This window comes from Micropterus dolomieu, linkage group LG08 (genome assembly GCF_021292245.1).
Source record: "Micropterus dolomieu isolate WLL.071019.BEF.003 ecotype Adirondacks linkage group LG08, ASM2129224v1, whole genome shotgun sequence".
NCBI classification, from domain to species: Eukaryota; Metazoa; Chordata; class Actinopteri; order Centrarchiformes; family Centrarchidae; genus Micropterus; species Micropterus dolomieu.
In genome coordinates, this window is record NC_060157.1 from 11,972,995 (window position 1) to 11,993,723 (window position 20,729).

Genomic DNA, 20,729 nt, shown 5'->3' on the forward strand with positions numbered 1-20,729 from the left:
ACCACGGTTATGCTGCGCGATCATGCGCAGTAGACACTGGTGCCAACAGGAAGTAGCCCTGTAGTAGTATTTTATTGGTCCAAAACTGGCTTCACTCCTCTCCATTCAAATCAGCGGGGTGGCTTCGTCCAGTATTATACTGTCTATGAAAAAAACACATCTGCGTCAAGCTACGGCGTGATGCAGCAGCAGCCGCCTGCCGCCATGGGGCGGTGCTGTTTTAGAAGAAATATGCTAAGACACAACATTACACTTAGAAAAACCTGTGTAAAATAGTCATTTTTCATGGTACTGGTATGAAATTTAAACTAGGACTAGGTAATGCTTTATCCTGTGGTCCTACAGTGTTTTCCAGCATTTGTTAGCAAGCATTTTCAAGCGGAAATGAAAAATACATTAGTTTTAGTGATCTTCACTTACAATCATTCTGACTTTTGGGTTAGACACTCCAGAGTGTTATCTTTCAGAGAAGCCCAAAACCACGCATATACTCCAAATTCACATAAAAGTAAAATGTCTCAACAACAATTGCATGGATTACCATAAAATCGTGGTACATACACCCATGTCCCCCTCAGGATGAACTGTAATACCTTTTCCCATGTAGCACTATTATAAAGTAAAAAATATAATTTGTCCAGTACTTTGTTATTACCCAAAATCTGAAAATAAATGTCATTCCCATCACCCTCAGCCTTATTTTGTTCAGGGCTGATAAACAGATGTTAGCATGCTAACATACACTATCAGGATAGTGAACATGGTAAACATTAAAGCTGTGTCTAAGTACAACCTCATAGAGCCATTAGCGTGGCTGTAGAGGTGGACGAGATGGGAAAAGGTTATGTAAGATACTTCTACACACAAATCAGTGTTTAACTAGAGGCTGACATTTTTTCGGGAATCCTGTGAATCACTCAGCATTCAAGTTGAATGGGACAGCAGTGACAATCCACTCCCGTATCACCTTCTGTGCAATTAAAGAATCAGAATCTGACAGTTGGGTTGTTGTCAGGTTGACACCACTGTCAATTAAATCAACTCATACGACATGCATATTCCTGGTGAAGCCAATTAGAAGCATATTTGGAGTTTTGAGTGGGTTTTTGATTGCTGATTTAATGTTATCAGAATTATTTACACCAACTTGTCATTTCCCATGACATTAATAACAATCAATGGCTCAAGAGTTTAACTTTCAGCTGTGTTGCACTTTCCATCATCACTTATTTCTGTAGATCCTGACAAATGTATTTTTCTTATCTTGAGCTGTCAGTGTTTGACTATTAGCGAACATTTTCATGTGATAAACAGGTCTAATGTGTCTTATTGGCTCATTTCATAGCAGAAGAGTAATGCTTACTTTATTCCTGGCTACAAACAATAATATATTATATGTTTCAAAGAGCATAATTCCCAAACTTACTTCTAATCACCAGAGACAGCTGTCTTTATTTAAACCACATGCATGACTATGAAAGTGGTATATGGTCTCAATGGCGTCTCGTTGGCCACATTTTTAAGAGTGTATCCTGCACTTCTAAAATATTTCAAAGTATGTCAAACTTATTCACTCATCTTCATAGCTGTCACTCAAAGACATTATCCTGTGAGCAGCCAGCAGCCTCTCATTATGCAAAATCAAACAAGACAGTGGAATTGAGTTTTGGTGTCCCAGAGTAACATAAGCAAATATAGCCTGACAACTCATATTGGAGAAGACTTAGAAGTCTGCCTATGCCTGGATTTCAAGACAACGAAGACACCGGTTGGGGCAACTACAGGCACGAGATAACCTTGTCTGCAGAGGGAACAGAACAAACAACTTTCTAAGCCTAAAATCCACAGAATCTGAAGGAATACGAGAAAGTGCTTTGGTGTGATCCTTAATGGAGATGTCCATCTGTGTGTGTGTGTGTGTGTGTGTGTGTGTGTATGAAATCCTCACATCTTCTATGAAGCAGCCGGAAGTCAGTGCTTGCATAAAATCATACAGCAGCTGGTCTCCTTAGAAACAAAAGTAACATAATAATGTGCATTATAATTGAAATTACTGTTTTAATTGGTTGGACTCAGTCATGTTCTAAGTTTTAGCATTTGGCAATAAAGATATGCAATGTACCTGCAAGCTATAATGACACCACTCATAATCTCATGCCCTGTGACTGGCAGACATGAATGTTTGCTTCTAAGGTGGCGCGACAGTGCCCTCCTGTGGAGCCACTCTGTTGTGCACCTCAGGTACAACACTAGCGCTGCTTTCTCCACTGACAGAGACCTGCCAGGTGTAATGATGAATCAGGCAATTATTTTATACTATAAACAGTCCCAACACAATGAGATTTTGACATCTGCTTGAAAGGTCACTAACAAAAACAACACCGGCAGGTGGAAGGAAAAGGGTGTCCACATTGTTTCATAAGAAACTTGATTTTGCTGAACTGCATCTTTGCATCAATGTAATATTATTGCCAAGGAGCTGAAAAGGCCTTCATTCTGTGCAGTAGATCACTTTAAAATACCTCATATCCATAAAATGTCACACCAGCAAGTGAATAATGACAGCATACTTTTGTGACTATTGGACCATGAACAGCTTCATCCACTCCACCCCCGAACTCATAAATATTATTTTTATTGCCAAGGGTATGCTAAAACATTTTTCTGAACATTATAAGACAAAGGACCCATTGATTTAGGCCTGTTTTGTCACCGAGGTATAAAGTCAAGCGGCATAGAATTTATTTATTACGATGAAAGTGCACTTACTGGATAAGGGAAGATGAGAAATGTCTGGCTCACACTTAAATATAATAGCAATAAAGAACAACTGTTGCTGTAAGTCCACACTTTGCTTTTACAGACTGAGATTTTACACCACAATTACATGACAGGTTTGCTTATTTGTTTTAGGGGTTTTGGTTATGTAGGCTTCAAATACAGAATATTAAAAATAATGTTTTTGAATGAATAAGTGCGTACGCTTCTGCTCTCAGAGCTCTTTGTATATCTTGAAATCCAGCTCACTGTAGTGTCTCTGACTGAGCTCATGTCTATGTAAATAAATCACTAGCAGCGAGTAACCTATACCACCTTAATGTAAATTAGAAATACCAAAATATATTTTATAATAATTAAATAAATGTAATAGTTTAACGTGCTTTACAACTTAGTAGCACTACTTTCAGACCCTTTCCCCTTGAAACAATAGATAAAACAATTTAGCATTAAATCCAAATTGATTAATGAAATATCGTTCCATCTCTATTTAGACCCTTTCAAACGCTCACATTTCTGACTTAATTCTACTGCACTTTGGACAGTTTGTGCTCAAAAATACTGCTGACAGGTCACAGAAAATACAGGACAATGCTTGAGTTGAGTATTTTAGGCTCCAATGTGACTACTGTATGAAGACCTGAAAGACCGGACCTGCCAAAATAATTAAGGCAATTGAGATCTTTGTTGTTGTTGTTTTTTGTTTTAATAGAGAACATTCTCTCTCAATCCATTGTAAAATAGCAATTAAAAACTTTCTTTTTAAAATTCAGATATTTACATATAAACAAGTGGCTGTGCAAAATGTACAAGATATTGGCAAGAAAGCATTGTGTATTTGTCTTATTTCACACACATCGATATATGTGGAAAATAAGGCAAACTTGCCAAATTAGAAGTCAACTGATAAATCTACAAATAGCAAACCTAAGTATGTACAGTAGTAAAATTTGCCAATAAACATTCTTTGATAAAATGACAGAAGGTATAAAGATCAAAATTAGTATGTGCACTAAAAATATAAAAAGTTATAAAGTGGGTATGTTCACCAGATTGACTCGTTTTAGAAAACTGATCTGTCATAGTGCCGTCCTCGTTCTGCATTTCATGGCCACGTTTACCAACACTACCTTCATCATTCATAAATATAAAAATGCAGACATACAACTTATTGACAAATGTTAGATCCACTTAAATGAATGCAATCCATTACATTGTTGGGATTGATTTCTCTAAAGTCCCCCAAATGTTTTTCTCATTATAGCACGAGTTACAGACCCTGGATGCCTCACATTACCAACAACCACTTCGTTTCCAAAGTATACTATACTAGTTTGGATTTTTTAAAGTTAACATCAGGCAGCCACCTAAATAGAATCTTTTTTTTTTTTCTTTTTTTTTTACTAAAGTACAAAAACCAAAGACAAAAATGTGCTTGAGATGGCAACCCATCACAGTAAACATCCTTCCAAAAAGATTTTAAGATAATCTTATTTGAAAAGTAGCAGTAGCTCTTTGGGTGACATTTATGAAAGGTAGGGAATTAATATGGAAAGCTCTGCTTCTTGGTAACATTATTCAAGAAACACAGAGCCAAAGACACATTATTACTTTCATAATGTAAAGGTTTCATATTCTTGGATCTTCTAAATCAGCAGACAATGAGCTTGCCACCAGTACATTTAACAAACCGGATAATCTGCAGACCAAATCAATGTGCAAACCATTAAGTGGCAAACAACAAGTACTTTGGAAAGGATGTTCACCGTAATAGAAGGTTCAGTTCTTTAAGTTGAATTTCATATCATCACTCAAAAAATTTATGAAAACTGCTGACTGCTGGGGTTGGTGGGAAATAATTATAACAAATATGGTGTGCTTTAGAAAAGATGCATGTCGGTGTAGTCTATGTAGTAAATGTGCTAGACTCTGAATAAAAAGTGGAATTTTCACTTTTTAACTCTTACAGTGAAAACGTGACAAGACTTCAAATACAGACACCTGTGATAATATCATGCACAACGCATGACGTATAAATACTTTTTGTACCCAATCGAGCAAAGACATAAGACAGACAAAGAAAGCACACATCCTACAAATCTGGAAAGAACTGTTGGATAGATGAAGTTACTGATGCTGCTCAACTCATTCTAATCCATATGGCTTAATCTGGTAAGAAGGCAACTGACAAGACTAGTCAATATTAGTCTCTGTAAAACAATCCACAGGCATTAAATACTGTGCTAAAATATAGTATAAATGTGTGATAAATTAAAATCTCTGTTAAGAACTTACATAAGCAGAGTGTTCACGTTAATGGTCAAGAAAATAACATTACTGCAGTATAATGTGCCTGAATGTTGCACATTAATCTAAAATGGAACCAGAGATTTGCTGCTACAACACAAATGCCAGTGAAATGACCCTGAAAAGGTTTTTCTGAAGTGTTCAGTTCAGTCAAAGACATTTTTTTCCTGTGTGCAGCATGAGGCAGTGCATGAGAAAAGTGTGGTTGGGTGCAACTGGTCTCTAAAGAGTAAACTGAGCTGAGAGGCACGCTGATATCAGGGCCGAGTTCCAATGTTTGCTCCACCTCTGCACTGAAAATACACAAAGGCCTGTGCTTAAAGAGGCTTTTAAAAGCCAGTGTCTCTAAAGCATTCCAGATCATTTTCTTCCCACAGACAGACGTCAGTCAGCAGTGTGCGATCAAAGCAAGTACAGGCAGAAAGGGTCTGAGCTGACAGTTAACTCTGCTTCCTTACTGCCGCTGAGCGAGGCTAGTCATTTTAATGCGGGTGCTATTTGAGGAAGCCTTTATAGAGCAGGTGTGAATGACTGGTCCCTCTTTCATTCTCCAGGCAGAAGAGCAGGTCCCTGAGGTTGACTCTGGTGATGCGCTGTCGCATAAACTGTCTGGAGCCTGTTCCACTGGAGCCTCCAGGCTGGGAGGGCCCTGGCCCTGAGCCCTGGAGCGTAAAACGGAGCAAACACAAGAAAGACATTTAGTCTTTGATTGGCAATTTTCTTTGCACATTTGAAATAATTCAAAATAAGCACAACCCTTCTATGGTTCCAAATGGTTCCATGTCCCTCACCTCTGCACTGGTCCCCCGAACAGGAGAATCCATTTTCCGTTTTTTCCTCGGGCCGATTGCTGCCAGCGCCGTTAGATTGGCCTCTCTCTGCCTGATCTGAGCCAGCTCCTGCTGCTGCATCTGAAATACAAGCAATAACACGCAGATTAGTCTCAGAGAAAAACTAATCATAACGCCACACAATAATACACTCACTTATCTTAGCGTATACTTACCTCTTTGGCCTTCTGTTTAAGTCTGAGCTGCTCAGGGTCCTCTTGCCGTGACCGAGACTGCAGTGAGGTAGAGGACATTTTAATATTTCAAGAGGAATATGTTAAATTTATTCAATTGTTTTATTCATTCACACACTCATAGCTTCTGTTCTCCTGTGACTGTTAGCAATAGGGGAAATGTATGCAATGTGTCTATGCAATTATGATTCTTCCTGTCACTGACACTATGTGTCCTTGTTTATACATTGTTACCTTGGCAGCCTTCAAGAGAATCTCTCTCTCCTGCTCTTCCTTCCTTTGCTTTTCCATCTGATCCAGCTGCTCGAAGAACTTAAGCTGGGCTCGCACATCGCTGACCTGCTCATACCGCTCTTCCTCCTGAAGGATGAATGAAGCAAGGAAGGACAGGAAGGTCAAACAGGAGGAATAAAAATGGACTAAATGGCAACAGGTCTCAATAGCTCTCAAATGAATGGAATTAACTATCACCTTGAATGTTATGTTCTTCTGCTGCGCCACTTGTGACACCTTTTCCAGCAGGTTTTGTAGTCGCTGCTGTGTAGCGTGGGAAATGTAATTGATCACGTCTGTGCCCAACTCGCTGACACCAAACTTCTTACCTGTCACAACAAGAGGAGTGTGGATAAAGGTTTAGACAGAGTGAAACCGTGTCCGCTTTAAAAGCAGGAGCGTGCTGTACATTTTCTCTGTGCATGTATCTCACCAATCTCCAGAGCTCTCCGGGTGAGCAAAGAGGTGGAGACGAAGGTCTCATCCTTACAGGAGCGAGTCACTGCGCCAACAAGCTCAGAGTTGGTTGCTAAGATACGGGCGCTCTCCTCTGACAAGTTGACTCCTGCCATGGAGGCCACATCATTGATGTCATCATCATCCCTGAAAGAAAAAAAAAACTGATGACAAGCTACACAATTTACACCTTTTTGCCTGTGAAACTGAGATCTCTTTTTCGTTTAAGTATATGTATACAAAATCATCTCAAGGGTTTCATTTAGCTGCTGTAATCTCCTTCAACTGGAAAACTAGAAAAATGTAAATAGTAAGATTATTCATCATGCACCCTAATTACTGAGTCTGGCCAAACACCTACTCTTATGAAACAATCAGTGCAGCCATTTGTAAGGCTTTTATATGTAGCATTTCTAACAATGCATAATTAAACCTCTTCTTCCCCATCTCGTTCGTAAGTTCGTAAAATAGCAAAATGTCCACGACAAAAAGGAGGAAACCCATACACACAGACCAATATTTACTCTTTGATTCTCACCACCCTCTGGAGAATAAGCCAGGGGTAATCAGAACCCTGCACCACCGAGCATGCAACATACCAACAAGTGCCCAAGCCCAAGAGAAGGAGCATAAACACCTGAAGGAAGCTCTTAAAGCTTGTGGAAACCTAAACTGGACCTTTGTGAAAACAGCCACAAGATCCAGGAAGAACACCAACAACATGGGTGATAAGGAAAAGAAGAGTAAACGCAACAACATTGTGATTCTACATGTGTCTGGAGTATCAGAGAAACTAAGACAGATACTGGTCCACACAAAAGACTGCAGCGCACACCCAAACACAAAAAGCAATCTAGTGTATGGTGTCCAATGCAGTGAGGAATGCACAGACCTATATTTTGGGGAAACCAATTACAAAACCCATTACACAAACGCATGGCTCAACACAGAAGGGCCCACTCCTCAGGTCAAGACTCAGCAGTTTACCTACATTTGAAGGACAAGGGACACTCTTTCGATGACAGCTATGTAAATATTTTGGACAGGGAGGACAGATGGTTCAAAAGAGGAGAGAAGGAGGTCATTTACACCATAATAGAGAGACCATCTCTGAACAGGTGAGGAAGACTAAGACACCACTTATCCCCACTTACAATGCTGTCCTTTCATCTCTTCCCAGGAGAGTGAACATACACTCACATTTGGCCTCATGTGACAATGCCAACAACTGTTCAGTTGAATTGCCCTTGATTTGAACTTTCCCTGGATCACTGAATATTAGGTGTTACATAAATTGCATTCAAGGCAAAGAAACTTTATTTACATAACGCATTTCATACAGAGGGTAAATTCAAAGAAATAAATTCACTGACAAAGCAGAGGGAAATGGCGTCACCGTTGCAGTGCAGATCACTGACGTTAGGTCTGACAATACAAGTAATTTAGTCCTGCTCAACCTAGTCCACACATCCATCCGTCCAAATTGTATTGGTGGGATGTCAAAGTTAAAACTTTAAGGAGCAAGGTCCACCAAAATACAATCATTCTCAATGTGGAGGTAGCTGTGGTCTTTTTTTGTTTGTTGTTTGTAAGTTTATAGTTTTCTACTATTTATCGCTCGATGTTTCATGTCATATGCACAGCAGCACAGACAGTAACAGGCTATTGTCACAGACACGGACACACTACAACATCTCATGAGCATGGAAGTTCTTCACTGTGATTGAAGAAGATACAAAGCTGGGAATCTCTAATACTTGGAAGGCCAAAATAATTTGGGTGGACCGCCCAGGTATATTAATGGCCGCGAAAGTATATTTGGCAGAGAAATACAGAGAGAGAGACGTTATCTGGTATTACGTTAGAAGACGTGGGTTGCGCACACAGTGGAGTAACCCTGTATAACATAACCCCAAAAGAACGATGAGCCTTTCTTTTGAACGAAGCCACGTCATCCGGCACCCTTCGAAGAGCCGTAATTACTGTTACTAATGTATAACATGACTAGAATGACTTCGGTTCAGCTGTACATGTTCAGCTTTGCAACCTAGACTAGAGCAAGACATTTCAGAGTGGTAAGTTATTACTTTGTAACAGATTGAGCTTTCATACATAACATTTTAACTGTACACTGTTTCTACATCACAGTAACAACTTTATGTCCATTGACTGCCTAACGTTTGGTAGGGTGAGTGGGGGTGAGGGGAGGCAGTGGGTGGACTTCTTGTCACTGTGTGTGCTGCAGCTCTTTAGTGTTTCTCCACCAGAGTTTTTGAGGGCATGCCTGACTAGATGTTTGGCGAGCATTATGACAGGTGTTACATAGTGACGCAGATAGGTTACTTAAGTGAAAGCTGCACTACAAATCAAGCTGTTTTCAGGTGTTTTCTGTGGGAGATGGTAACTCCCTTTGGGGTGGACTTTGGTCTTTTTCACTTTGCAAAACTATTACAAGCACAAAAAGATATATAATACAATAAAGGCAAAAAGTATATTATGACCTCTTTAAGTTTGTAGTTTTGTATTATTTATTGCTGTTGATATGTTGTTCACAAAAATTATTCCACACATATACAGATGAGCAGGATGACATAATAACCTGTATATAGTGTGTAAGTGTGTAATAAGAGTACAAATGTTTTAAATTTCATTATTGACCAATCTGACAATTATTTTGTTGATTAATCAATTGATAGTTTGGTCAATAAAAAGGTCAGAAAATAGTTGAAAAAGTAAAATAAAGATATTCAGTTTACCTTCATATAAAATTAAACAAGCAGCAAATCCTCACAATTTATAAACAGGACGTGGTCAATATTTGGAATTCTTACTTTAAAAACTACTAAAATAATTTACAGATTATCAATATACTTGCCAATTAATTTTCTGTCGATCAACTACTCGTTTCAGCTCTGCAATACAGGCAAATAACTTTTAAAATCTATGGTGGTAAATGCAGAAAAAAGTAAGTAAGTTTAAAAGTAAATTTGCATGTCTTTGCTAGCCGTTGACATCATTCCAACATCAAATATTCTAACACAAACACTTCGGTACATTCTCCATGGTGTTGTATGTAAAATATTGAAACTAGGGAACTCTAAAACTCCTAGCATGCCAACTATTTGGAAACCAGTGTTTAATAGACACTGATAATTGATCTGAACGTGTCACAAACCTGAAGGTTCCCCCTCCTGCTTCCTTCAGCTTGTTCTTCTGAGCAGGAGTGAGAGGGGCCTGACTGACTACTTGTACTCCTTTGGCCCCTGGAACCAACGTTTGCTTCACTGCTGGAATTAATAGAAACATACGAGGACAGAAGCAAATTCAGATTAAAAAAATGCACTATTGACATCAACCTCATTTCAAATTTTGCACCTTTGTATAAGGGTAGTGTCCTGCAATTATGAGCATGACCCACAAGGTGGCAGCACTTCATTACTCTACATAGTAAATGGGTGAAAGACCAAATACAGACAGACTCAGAAGGAACTAATGTATTTCTGCGGTACCTTCTTCAGTGCATTTGTTTAGCATCCCAGTCTGTCTGAAGATGCCCACTGGACACAAATACAACATTCAAAGCATTTGCCTGAGTTTACATATCTACTGAAAAACAATTAACTGCATTAACCGTATGGAAGAAATAAAAGACATGTAGTTGACTGTTGAACACACACCTGTCTGTAGCTGACCCACAATGATGCGGCTATGAGATTGTCCTCTGAGTGTTACCATGGGAGACTGAGCCAGCGTCACCTGTGGCCTCACCATCGTCCCTTGTTGCTGGGGCACTATCTGTGCACATTTGCAGACAAAGAATGAAATACAGAATAAAAGCACAGACACGAATAGAATACAAGCTCTTACACGCAAGTTTGCAAGTTCAATGTGCATGCCAATGATTTCAGATTCAGGTAATAATTCCCACTAGCAGCAAAATTACCAGTCCAGGTTTACTGTGAGGTGTGTGAGTGAGGCTGATGACTGTGGTTTTAGGCGTTGCAGTGCTGGTGGCTGTAGTGGCGGTGGTGGAGAGAGGAGGTCGCAGCACCACAGCGGTGAGGGCCGTGGAGGCTGAGGAAGCAGGCTGAGTGCTGGGCTGAGGCAGCAGGCTCTGCTGGATGAAGGCCTCTGGGTCCGGGGTCAGCTGTCGCAATGCTGGGAGACTTCTCTGCAGGCAGAAGACAGAAAGATTGAACATATATTCAGTTTGATAAAATCACTGACTTCTTTCCACAAAGAATAGATTTGGTTATTGTCAAGTCAAAGTAGCAGCACTTAGGGAAGTACGGTGCCATTTCTAACATATGCTGTACTGGAAACTAAAATAATTGCAGAGAATTTAGTTTACGATGTACACCTAATGAGAAATTCGAAGAGCCTTCTTATTTTTTTACATTTCCAACTACTGCACATCTCATTGGGATAACATGACAACTACTTAGCAGCATTTCCTACTGACAAAAATAGGGCACTGATGAATATGTTTTTAGATTTATTTTTATTATACTTAAACAGATTTAATGATGTGCTAATCAAAAAAGACAGAAAAGCTAGTTCTTTCACAGAAAGAAAAGACCTGATAATAAATGTACTCTAACATCACTGTTCAAGCAAATTGCTCTATTTCTAGTACACTCTCTGCACTGTCTTTACCTGCAGTTTATATGTACACAATTATGTTATTAAGCAATTTCAGTTTTTGTACAACATGTAACATGCATTTCTCAATTCTGAGTTCACTTTCTCAAAACTCTTTGCAGAGTCAGCACAACAGGAGTCAATGCAGACTAAGTTGTGGATAACTTTTCCTTGCTTTGACACGAAATGCATTCAGTGACCACATCTGTTTTCCCAGTCAAACGTAACAACCACAAAAATGTATTTACACTCAGTTTTGCACTTTTACATAATATTGTAATAACTTACATAACACAAAATTACTGTAAAGGAAGCAGTGTTCATTCTGCTATATCTAACTCTAAAAAGACATGGAAAAGATAAAAATGCATGAACCTGATTGGGAAATACAACGCTGAGCACCTTTATTAATTCCTCCTTGAGCTGTGAAAGACTTGTGCCAGGTGACGAAAAGGATCAAGTGAGGCAGAATCCAGAACATTTTGTAATTTTAGGGGTTGTATGCCACAATTTAGATTATAAATCAAAAATCAATCGAAGTGTAGCATTGGACTTATCTGCCAGGCCCTGCTACACGGACCTGACGTCACGTCATTTTTTACACAGTATGTCAACAAAGCATGTGAGATTAGAGTACTTCTTTTTACATTCCTGGACCGTGGCGGACAACAGCAAACGCTCAAAGGTTTGTCGTAGCTTCACAAAAAAAAGATAACGACACAGCAAAATGCAGAATTGATCAAATTGAATCAAATTGATTTCAGCTTTCAAAATCAGGATCTGTGATTCTCACAGTTTTGTCTTTCCCTACCGATTTCAAAGCTGTAAGTGATGTCTGCATCTACTGACAGCCTTGACAACAGGGATGCGAACGGAAAAAACGTTTCCAAAACATCTATGTTTGTAAACTCATTTGGGAAGAACACAGAATGCCTATTTGTATAGAGGACAACACTGCTGTCACTGGTTAATTCCCTGATTGTGTTTAAACAAAACCTGGTTCTGCAACTTCTGGTGCAGATTATCGTTAAAGTTTTTGCCCTTGTCTATCGCTACATGGTGAATGGAGGGATGGAATCCACGTCTGGGACGTGTCAAACTAGGTCTGAAACATGCAGCATCGACCATTATTTCTTTGTGTCACTGATCTCACCTTCAGGAAAGGCACAAGGTATGGCTGTGGTGAGGAGTTGAGCTCCCGGTATAACCTACTGGTGAAATCTTCCGGCTCAATCTTCCCTTCCTGTTGTACAATAAAAAAACAGAGGATGGAGTTCAGAAAACAAACTGAAAGAATGACAAGAAACGTATAAAGGTTGAGACAGTAAGTTTAACACATATAAGTGTATCTCATAAAATTAGAATATCGTGGAAAAGTTGACTTATTCCAGAATTTTATTCAAAAAGTGAAAATTTCACACATTTTAGATTTGTTACACATCAAGTGTATATATATTTCAGGCCTTTTTTGTTTTATTCTTGATGATAATGGCTTACAGTTCATGGAAATCAAAAATATATAGGATAATATTAGGATATTATAATAAAGAATGTATGATACAGAAATGTCGACCTGAGAAGAGCCTTTAAGCTCTCATATGATTCAGTACACACAACCACAATCACGGGGAAGACTTCTGACTTGACAGTTGACACCCTCCAAAAGAAGGGATGCCACAGGTCACTGCTGAAAGGGCTGGCTGTTAGAGTGCTGGATCAACGCATATTCATGGAATATGGACTGGAAGGTTAGAGTGTGGTAGGAAAATGTGCACAAGCAACAGGGATGACCGCACCTATGAGAGGATGGTCAAGCAAAGCCGTTTCAAGAATTTGGGGGAGCTTCCCAAGAAGTGGACTGAGGCTGGAGTCAATGCATCAAGAGCCACCATGCACAGACAAGTCAAGGAAATGAGCTACAAGTGTCATCACCTGCTCCAAATCCTGGCACCACATCACTCCTGTCCTAAAACAACTACACTGGCTTCCCATTTCTCACTGGATCACATACAAAATCCTGGTCCTCACCTACAAAGCCATTCACCACCTGGCCCCTTCATACCTCACTGTCCTACTCTCCCCCTACCAACCTTCGCGGTCCCTGAGATCTACCTCAGCCGGTCTCCTCTACGTCCCCAAGTCCAAGCTCAGCAGTCTTGGGGAAAGAGCCTTTTCCAGGGCAGCTCCCAGGCACTGGAACTCCCTCCCCCATGAGATCCGCACCTCTGAGTCCCTCACCATTTTCCAGTCCCGCCTTAAGACCCATCTCTTCTCCTCTGCCTATCCCTAGCTGTTTATTTTATTTATTTATTTATTTATTTGTCATGTTTCTTTCTTTATCTGCTCTGTAAAGCGACTTTGAGTTCGTGAAAAGCGCTATACAAATTCAATTTATTATTATTATTATTATTATTATTATTCAGTGTTGCATTGCTAGTGGTAAGCCACTTCTGAACCAGACATGGTATCAGAATCGACTTACCTGGGCTAAAGAGAAAAAGAACTGGACAATTGCACAGTGGTCGAAGGTACTCTTTTCAGAGGAAAGTAAATTTTGCATTTCATTAGGAAGTCCAGGTCCCAGAGTCTGGAGGATGAGTACAGAGGCACAGAATATAAGTTGTATATGTCGAGTGTGAACTTTCTACAGGTAGTGCTGATTTGGGGTGCCAAGTCATCTGCTGGTGTTGGTACACTGTGTTTTATCAAGTCCAGAGTCAATGCAGCTGTGGAGATTTCACATTACTTCAAGCTTCCATCTGCTGAAAGCTATATGGAGATGCTGATTTCTTTTTCCAGCAGGACATGGCACCTGCTCACAGTGCCAAAATGACTAGTACCTGGTTTGCTGACCATGGTGTTACTGTGCCAGCCAGCCAGCTCACCTGACCTGAACCCCATAAAGAATCTATGGGGTATTGTCAAGAAGAAAACGAGAGACACCAGACCCAACAATACAGACGAGCTGAAGGCCGCTATCAAAGCAACCTGGGCTTCCATAACACCTCAGCCATGCCACAGGCTGACTGTCTCCTTGTCACGCCACATTGATTAAGTAATTTGTGCATTCATTAGTGTATTCTTGTAATATTTTGAGATATGGATTTTTGATTTCCATGAGCTGTGAGTTGTTATCATCTAGATTAAAACAAAAAAGAACTGAAATATTTCACTTTATGTGTAATGAATCTAGAATATATGGAAGTTTCACTTTTTGAATAAAATTAAGGAAACAAACTAACTTTTCCATGATATTCTAATATTATGAGATGCACCTGTAGATGGGGAGAGAGACAGAGGAGGAGAAGATGATGGAAAAAAACACGAGGAGGCGAGAAATTTACCAGCAGGTTCTTGACCAGCTCCTTCACATTGGCTATAGACTCGGAGGACTGCTTTCCACTGGATGCCAGCTTGATCAGAGTCGACAGAAAGTTTCTACACTTTTTCACAATCTCCAGCGTCTCCTGCAAGCACAAACACACAAAAAAAATATTTCTTCTAAATACAGACATCAGACTTTTAGTTTAAATGTGAAGCAGAGCACAAACATACTGGTATAAAATGAGTAATCTGTAAAGTTAGCTTTGAAAGATTACAAAGACAAAATCATTCAAGGTTAGTACTTCTCTCTTACAGCACTGATAGCTGTTGGAGTGACAGCGGTTCCAGTGGCCCCAAGTGGCCCCACCCTCTGTGTAACTGCCGTGGCTGCAGATCCAGGCTGCACTGTGGTGGGCGTTCCTAGCGGCTGTCCCGGGGTGGTGGCAGTACCTCCAAGCATGATGGTGTTCTATAAAAGTCAGTGAATATGCATTTGACTCAGGAAAATGACATGGTCAGATGAACAGTTTAGACGTATCGGATCTCCGTGGAAATACATTCAACTTCACTAGGACATAATAATAAAAAAGTTTTCTCTAGGCTTTATTTTTCCAGGAGCGACCGGTGCTAGGTACTGTATGTTTGCTATCACAGAACAATCATTGATGTTTATATGCTACGTATAAAAAACGAGCTCATGGGAACTTAACTATTCTTTCTTCTACCTCTAAATTAGGTATTAGACAACCAGAAAGTGAAAACCTGTTAATGAAGTTTCGAGTATTAAATGTATTAACCTTTAAGAGAAATTCCATGGCAACCTGAACAATCTCACAAGAAAGATTAACACAGCCAGCAAGGTTTTCAGAGTGAGCAAACAAATAGGCCACCCAGAGAATACACACAAAAATGAAAACAAAATGTGCTGGCCTTAATGCAAAACCTCGTTATTAGGCTGAACAAGATGGCCATACAACTTATGAAATGGGTTGGGGGGCCTTTTTTTAATCAAGCATATCAGAGTAGGAAATCAATCCTAACTGGTCCAAGAGAGGTGCATTTAGCCCTACTTCAGGCAGAACTAAAAGCCTTACATTAACACTCTCACTCTAAGACTCCTACTTCTCCAGGATTTAGGAGAGCTGAAGAGCTGTTCCCAGCAGGTGGACAATGTGCATATTGTTGGGAATCCCAGCCACAGCAAATGTCTTTTGAGCGACGCCAGACCACAATGACTGAAGCAAAAATTGGAGGCTAGCTGTGTGAGCTTAGTGATGGTAGTAGTAGTTAAAAAAATGGACTTTGGAAAAAGGGGAACAGCTTGACTGGTTGGGTTTTGACAAGGTCATGAAGGCCGCACTTTATGTCAAGAGTGATGCGAGCAAGAGAGAGCAGGGGGTCATTTTTGATGTTGATGCCATTAGTGTCATCGGTCTCTCTGCACAGGAGAAGTTTTATCTGCCTGCCATACTGCTGGTAGGGAAAAAAAAAACATATTCTGACACTGTGAAAACGTTTTTTTATGTTTGCGGCTGAACTGAAGCCCAAATGGATTGCTCTCAACAATGTAGCCAATCAACAGCGTGTTTCACACAGAGAAAAGGGTTTGCTTTAGGGCTGCAGCTAACGATTTTTTTCATTATTTACTAATCTGCCGATTACTAATCGATTATAGAGCCAAATGATGTCTTCAAATCGCCTTTTTTGTCCAACCAACAGCCCAAAACTAACTTTTATAAATAACAAAGAATAGCAGCAATTCCTCACATTTAAAAAGATGAAACCAGAAAATGTTTCACATTTTGCTTTAAAAAATGGCTGAAATTATTAATCGATTATCAAAATCTTTGTCGATAATTTTTTTTTCGATCAACTAATCGACTGATCGACTAATCGTTGCAGCTCTAATTTGCCCAATAGTTACAGTGTTCAGTGTCTGCACAAACCAGATTTCCTGTCATGGAATGGAGTCTTCCAAATCAGTTAACCATTCTTTGTGATGAATGACCTGACAACTTTTAATGGCATATGGTGCTGGGTAACTTTACAACCTGCTCATGGAATTAAACACCAAAAAGGGACATTTACCTGCAGCACAGGGGGCCTCTGCAGTGTGGTGGTGGCCGTCACAGTGGTCTGGACTGTTGAACCTTGTTTAATAATGGTGGTGGGGGTAACCGGACGAGCCAACAGTGACGCTCCTGGAGCCTGCAGAACGGTCGGGGATATAAGGGGGAGGGGATATTTCACTAAAGAGTCCCTGTTTCTTTTATTTTCTTTACTTATTTTGAAGTTCCACACAGAAACTCCACACAAGCTAAATTTAATCAGTCTACTCTGAGAATGGGTCATTAACCATGCAAGCAGAGTGTGCATATGAAACCAGTAACAAAAATGTAATTAAATCAGGCTGCATTGTAGAACTTCTACTACCTACTACTATCTACTACCGATATCGAGTATCAAGTTTTTCTTTTTCAGTTCTTTTTCTGTATACCCAGTGTGGAACTGATTGGGATCATCTTTCTGTGTGCAATGTAATATGAGGTTGTAACTGCACCTCACTTCTTAACTATACGTGAAGTAATGTATGTTTATAAACCAACATTATTTTAAAGCTTGTGTTAATTTTAATAATATTGTTCTAAAGGAGTTTACCCAAGTGTGCTGTTATAATATAAATATAACAGTGAATAGGAAACAGTATTTAAAGTGCACCAATGAGATCAGGCAATTACTTGATCTGTTTAATAAGGTCATTTTCCACGTAAACACTGATCCAGTATATCAGATCTTTGCGTCACCACCTAACACGCATGAGTCATGATTTCTGTGACTTGTACCTGTAGAGAAGTAATCTGGACAGGTGGAGTGCCGGTAGGGGCTGCAGGTCGTGGTGTCATGGCGCTCTGGGACTGTGACTGGGCCTGCATCTGAGCCAAGGTCTGCTGGTGAATCATCAGCAGCTGCCCACTCTCACTGCGAACCAAAACCATGCCTACAAGAGGCAAATGTCAGCGGGGTTAACATGTCAAAAGCCAGGGCCTTTCTGTCACCAGTATATTCTATGTATGCATATAGTTTGTGCCATGAGGGTGGATTAATTACTCATATGTATGTCTATCGATGCATGGATATTACCTCAGCTGGGCAGTCTATTTTCAGAGATATCTAGCCAGTCAGCAACCCGTCAACAACAAAAATGAGCAACAGACATGGGGCCATAAATCAAAAACATTTCAAACCACAACACAAACAACAACAAAGTAAAATAAATAAATTATTTCCCCTGATCCTTTATTGTGGGCAAGTGTATTACTATGCACAGGAGCCTGCTCTCTGGCTGGGATAGCTCTAAACACAGGACTCCCAACCAGAGCTCATACCCATGTATTGATATATCTGAACAACTCCTACTGACTTATGCCAACGAAAATTGGAAATTATCCCATTAATAATTGCCACTGAGGGTTAATTTAAAATAATGTCAATGCAAACCTTGGGAGAAATATCTGAGGTCAGAGACAGTCTTATAGTTAGCTTTTGCAAACTGTGTAAAACACACACACACAGGATAGATACTTAGAGATACACAGTAAATAGCTGTTGATATGAGAACAGTCTGCTATTGTCAGACAAACTGGTAAGAATCAATAGATTGCAACAGAATGCTTTTTTGATATATAGGAGGAATACCTTGGCTGACTTCCCTCAAGGCTTTTAATCTGGTCTGCAGTTAGAACCTTGTGCACCTGTAATCTGTTATTTGTGGCCTCAAAAGACAATCGATTCTGTGTCATCTCTGCTTACTACAATGTCTCAAACCATTTCTTGCTTACTCACACAAGACCAGCTAAGAATCTTGTACAAATAAAACAAAGGTGCATTTGTGTTTGATAGTGTCTGACAAAGCCACTTCACTGTTTTCATATCCAACTTGTTGCAGAAAACTTCCAAAACAGTTAACTTTACACTAAGTTACCTGGAGGGAGCTGAATGTTTTGGATATTTGGGGCGTTTTGTTGAGGCTGAGTGAGTCGAGGGGCCAACACCTGTGGAGCAATGGCTCGTATTCCACCTGCAGGAGTCGCAGCAATTGCTGACGGCACTGAGGTCCTCAAGTTTTGCAGAACAGTCGGGCTCCTCATGGTCGCTGTTGTCCCTGTCGCAACAGTTGTAGCCACGACGTGTCCACTAGTCTGAATTATAGTTTTTGTGGAGTCGAATTTGTTGACATGAGAGTCCGCCGTGCTGCTAACACTGACGGCGGGTGATGTTAAAACTGCCGTTAAGTTGCTTTGTGAGGCGTTAGTGGGACTTTGCATAGGTGGCCTCACAAGCGTGACTGTGGGAACAGTTTTCACAGAGGGCTGAGACGAAATCACAGCCGAAGAAGTTCTAATGATAGTACACGGGGCTGCAGACGAAACCGCTGCGCCTGCTTTGCTCACAGAAACAGGTCCGTTGTTGACATGCGTGACGGCGGGCTGTGAGTTGTTGCTGCCGTCAGCAGACGCAACTCCGGGGATGTGACAGTTCATCACCACGGCACTTCCATTCAAAGTTTGAACACCAGTAGTCCCAGGTTTTCCGACACCAGATGTTGCATCTGATACTATCGTAACGACTCCGCTAACTGTCCCCGGCTTGGACTGACTCTGAGCGGCTGTCAAGCTCGGTCCCGCCGCCGATGTGGTCCCGGCTGCTCCATCCATGCTTGAACCGTGGGACCCCGTACTGTTAATGACACCTCCTTGCACTCCTGTCCCTGAAGCAGCGGAAACACATGAAAACAAGGGGGGTGTCGAACAACTCTCCGATTCGCATTAGTTTCGGAAAACACACAAGTGAAGCCAAGTTAGCTATAATAATTTGAACAACGTGACCAAAATAAGCTAATGTTAGCTAACCGAAGTGGGCAGCTATCTTACCTGCTTTAGCAAGCTCTTGTTGTGAAAGTCCAATTTTGCTGCCCTGAACATTGGAATTACTACCTTCAGCTAAGTTGCCAGTATGATTTGCTGCAGACTGGACCCTGGCCGTTGTGTTGACACGACCTGCTTCTGTTAGCTCAGACTCCAGAGATCCGACTAGATCACTAACTACTTTTTCGTCCACCTCTGTGTTGAAGAAAACATCATCCAGCAAATCGGAGCCCGCCGCCATCTTTGCCCAGCTACGCTCGTTCGTGAGACGCATGCGCCGATTGGCTGCATCCCTTGTGACGCGACCTCATCAGGCGCTGTGATTGGTTCCTCGAAGAAAATAAATGTTGGAACAAATGGTTGCGACCTGCAGTGTAGAGAGAGTCACCGCTGTCTGGGTATTAAACGGGATAACACCGATGCCAAGCACAGAGCTGCTCTTGGTGAGACTTTATCACATCGAGGAGAGTCTCTGAGAGAGTGTATGTGTTGTACAACATGTATTTGCAGGTGTATGCACAGTATCCAAGCATTTTGAATCCATTTGGCTTTATCGTTGACGACTCAAAATGGCTGCGTTGTTGCTATTTTTTCCAGGAGACCCGCTGCAACTGCCTCAGCGCTCACAAAGTGATGCTGTCTGGATCTTAAACTTTAGAGCGCAGATAAACAGTTACCATCTTACATAAGTCTAGTTGTTTTACTACTCGGGCTTCATGACGCGGAGAATAATTTCTAAGCAGCCTATCACACACGCACACTGTCCAAATAAATGTTACACATAGTCATAACTGTCAATTGTGCTAAATATCAGACATCATGAGTCATAAATGATACGTTTAGCACAGGGATGACAAGATAGTGATGGGATTTACGGCTCTTTGAAGAGAGCTGGATGTCCCTTTCCAAGACGCTCTTTCGGCTCCCAAACGGTTCTTTATTTAGTAGCCTACGGCTTACGTTAGGCAGCATTATTATTTGTTGCAGGAAATAATTAGGCT

General features: G+C 40.6%; 1 protein-coding gene across 2 annotated transcripts; it reads right to left on the minus strand.

The window, feature by feature from the left end:
* Nucleotides 1-3,465: 3,465 nt before the first annotated feature.
* LOC123974885 (transcription initiation factor TFIID subunit 4-like) lies at nt 3,466-20,001 on the minus strand. 2 transcript variants are annotated; one of them, XM_046055876.1, is made up of 16 exons: nt 19,735-20,001; nt 18,786-19,571; nt 17,647-17,801; nt 16,892-17,011; nt 15,117-15,272; nt 14,824-14,946; nt 12,633-12,722; nt 10,782-11,009; nt 10,516-10,633; nt 10,014-10,122; nt 6,816-6,985; nt 6,581-6,711; nt 6,344-6,469; nt 6,092-6,148; nt 5,877-5,996; nt 3,466-5,747 (listed from the first exon to the last, which is right to left on the minus strand). In XM_046055876.1, exons 1-16 carry the CDS (start codon nt 19,967-19,969, stop codon nt 5,580-5,582), a joined length of 2,892 nt encoding a protein of 963 aa, XP_045911832.1. In that variant the 5' UTR covers nt 19,970-20,001; the 3' UTR covers nt 3,466-5,579. The 2 variants fall into 2 exon arrangements, with proteins under 2 accessions (XP_045911832.1, XP_045911831.1); XM_046055875.1 differs by having other exon boundaries at nt 10,014-10,125.
* Nucleotides 20,002-20,729: the final 728 nt, after the last annotated feature.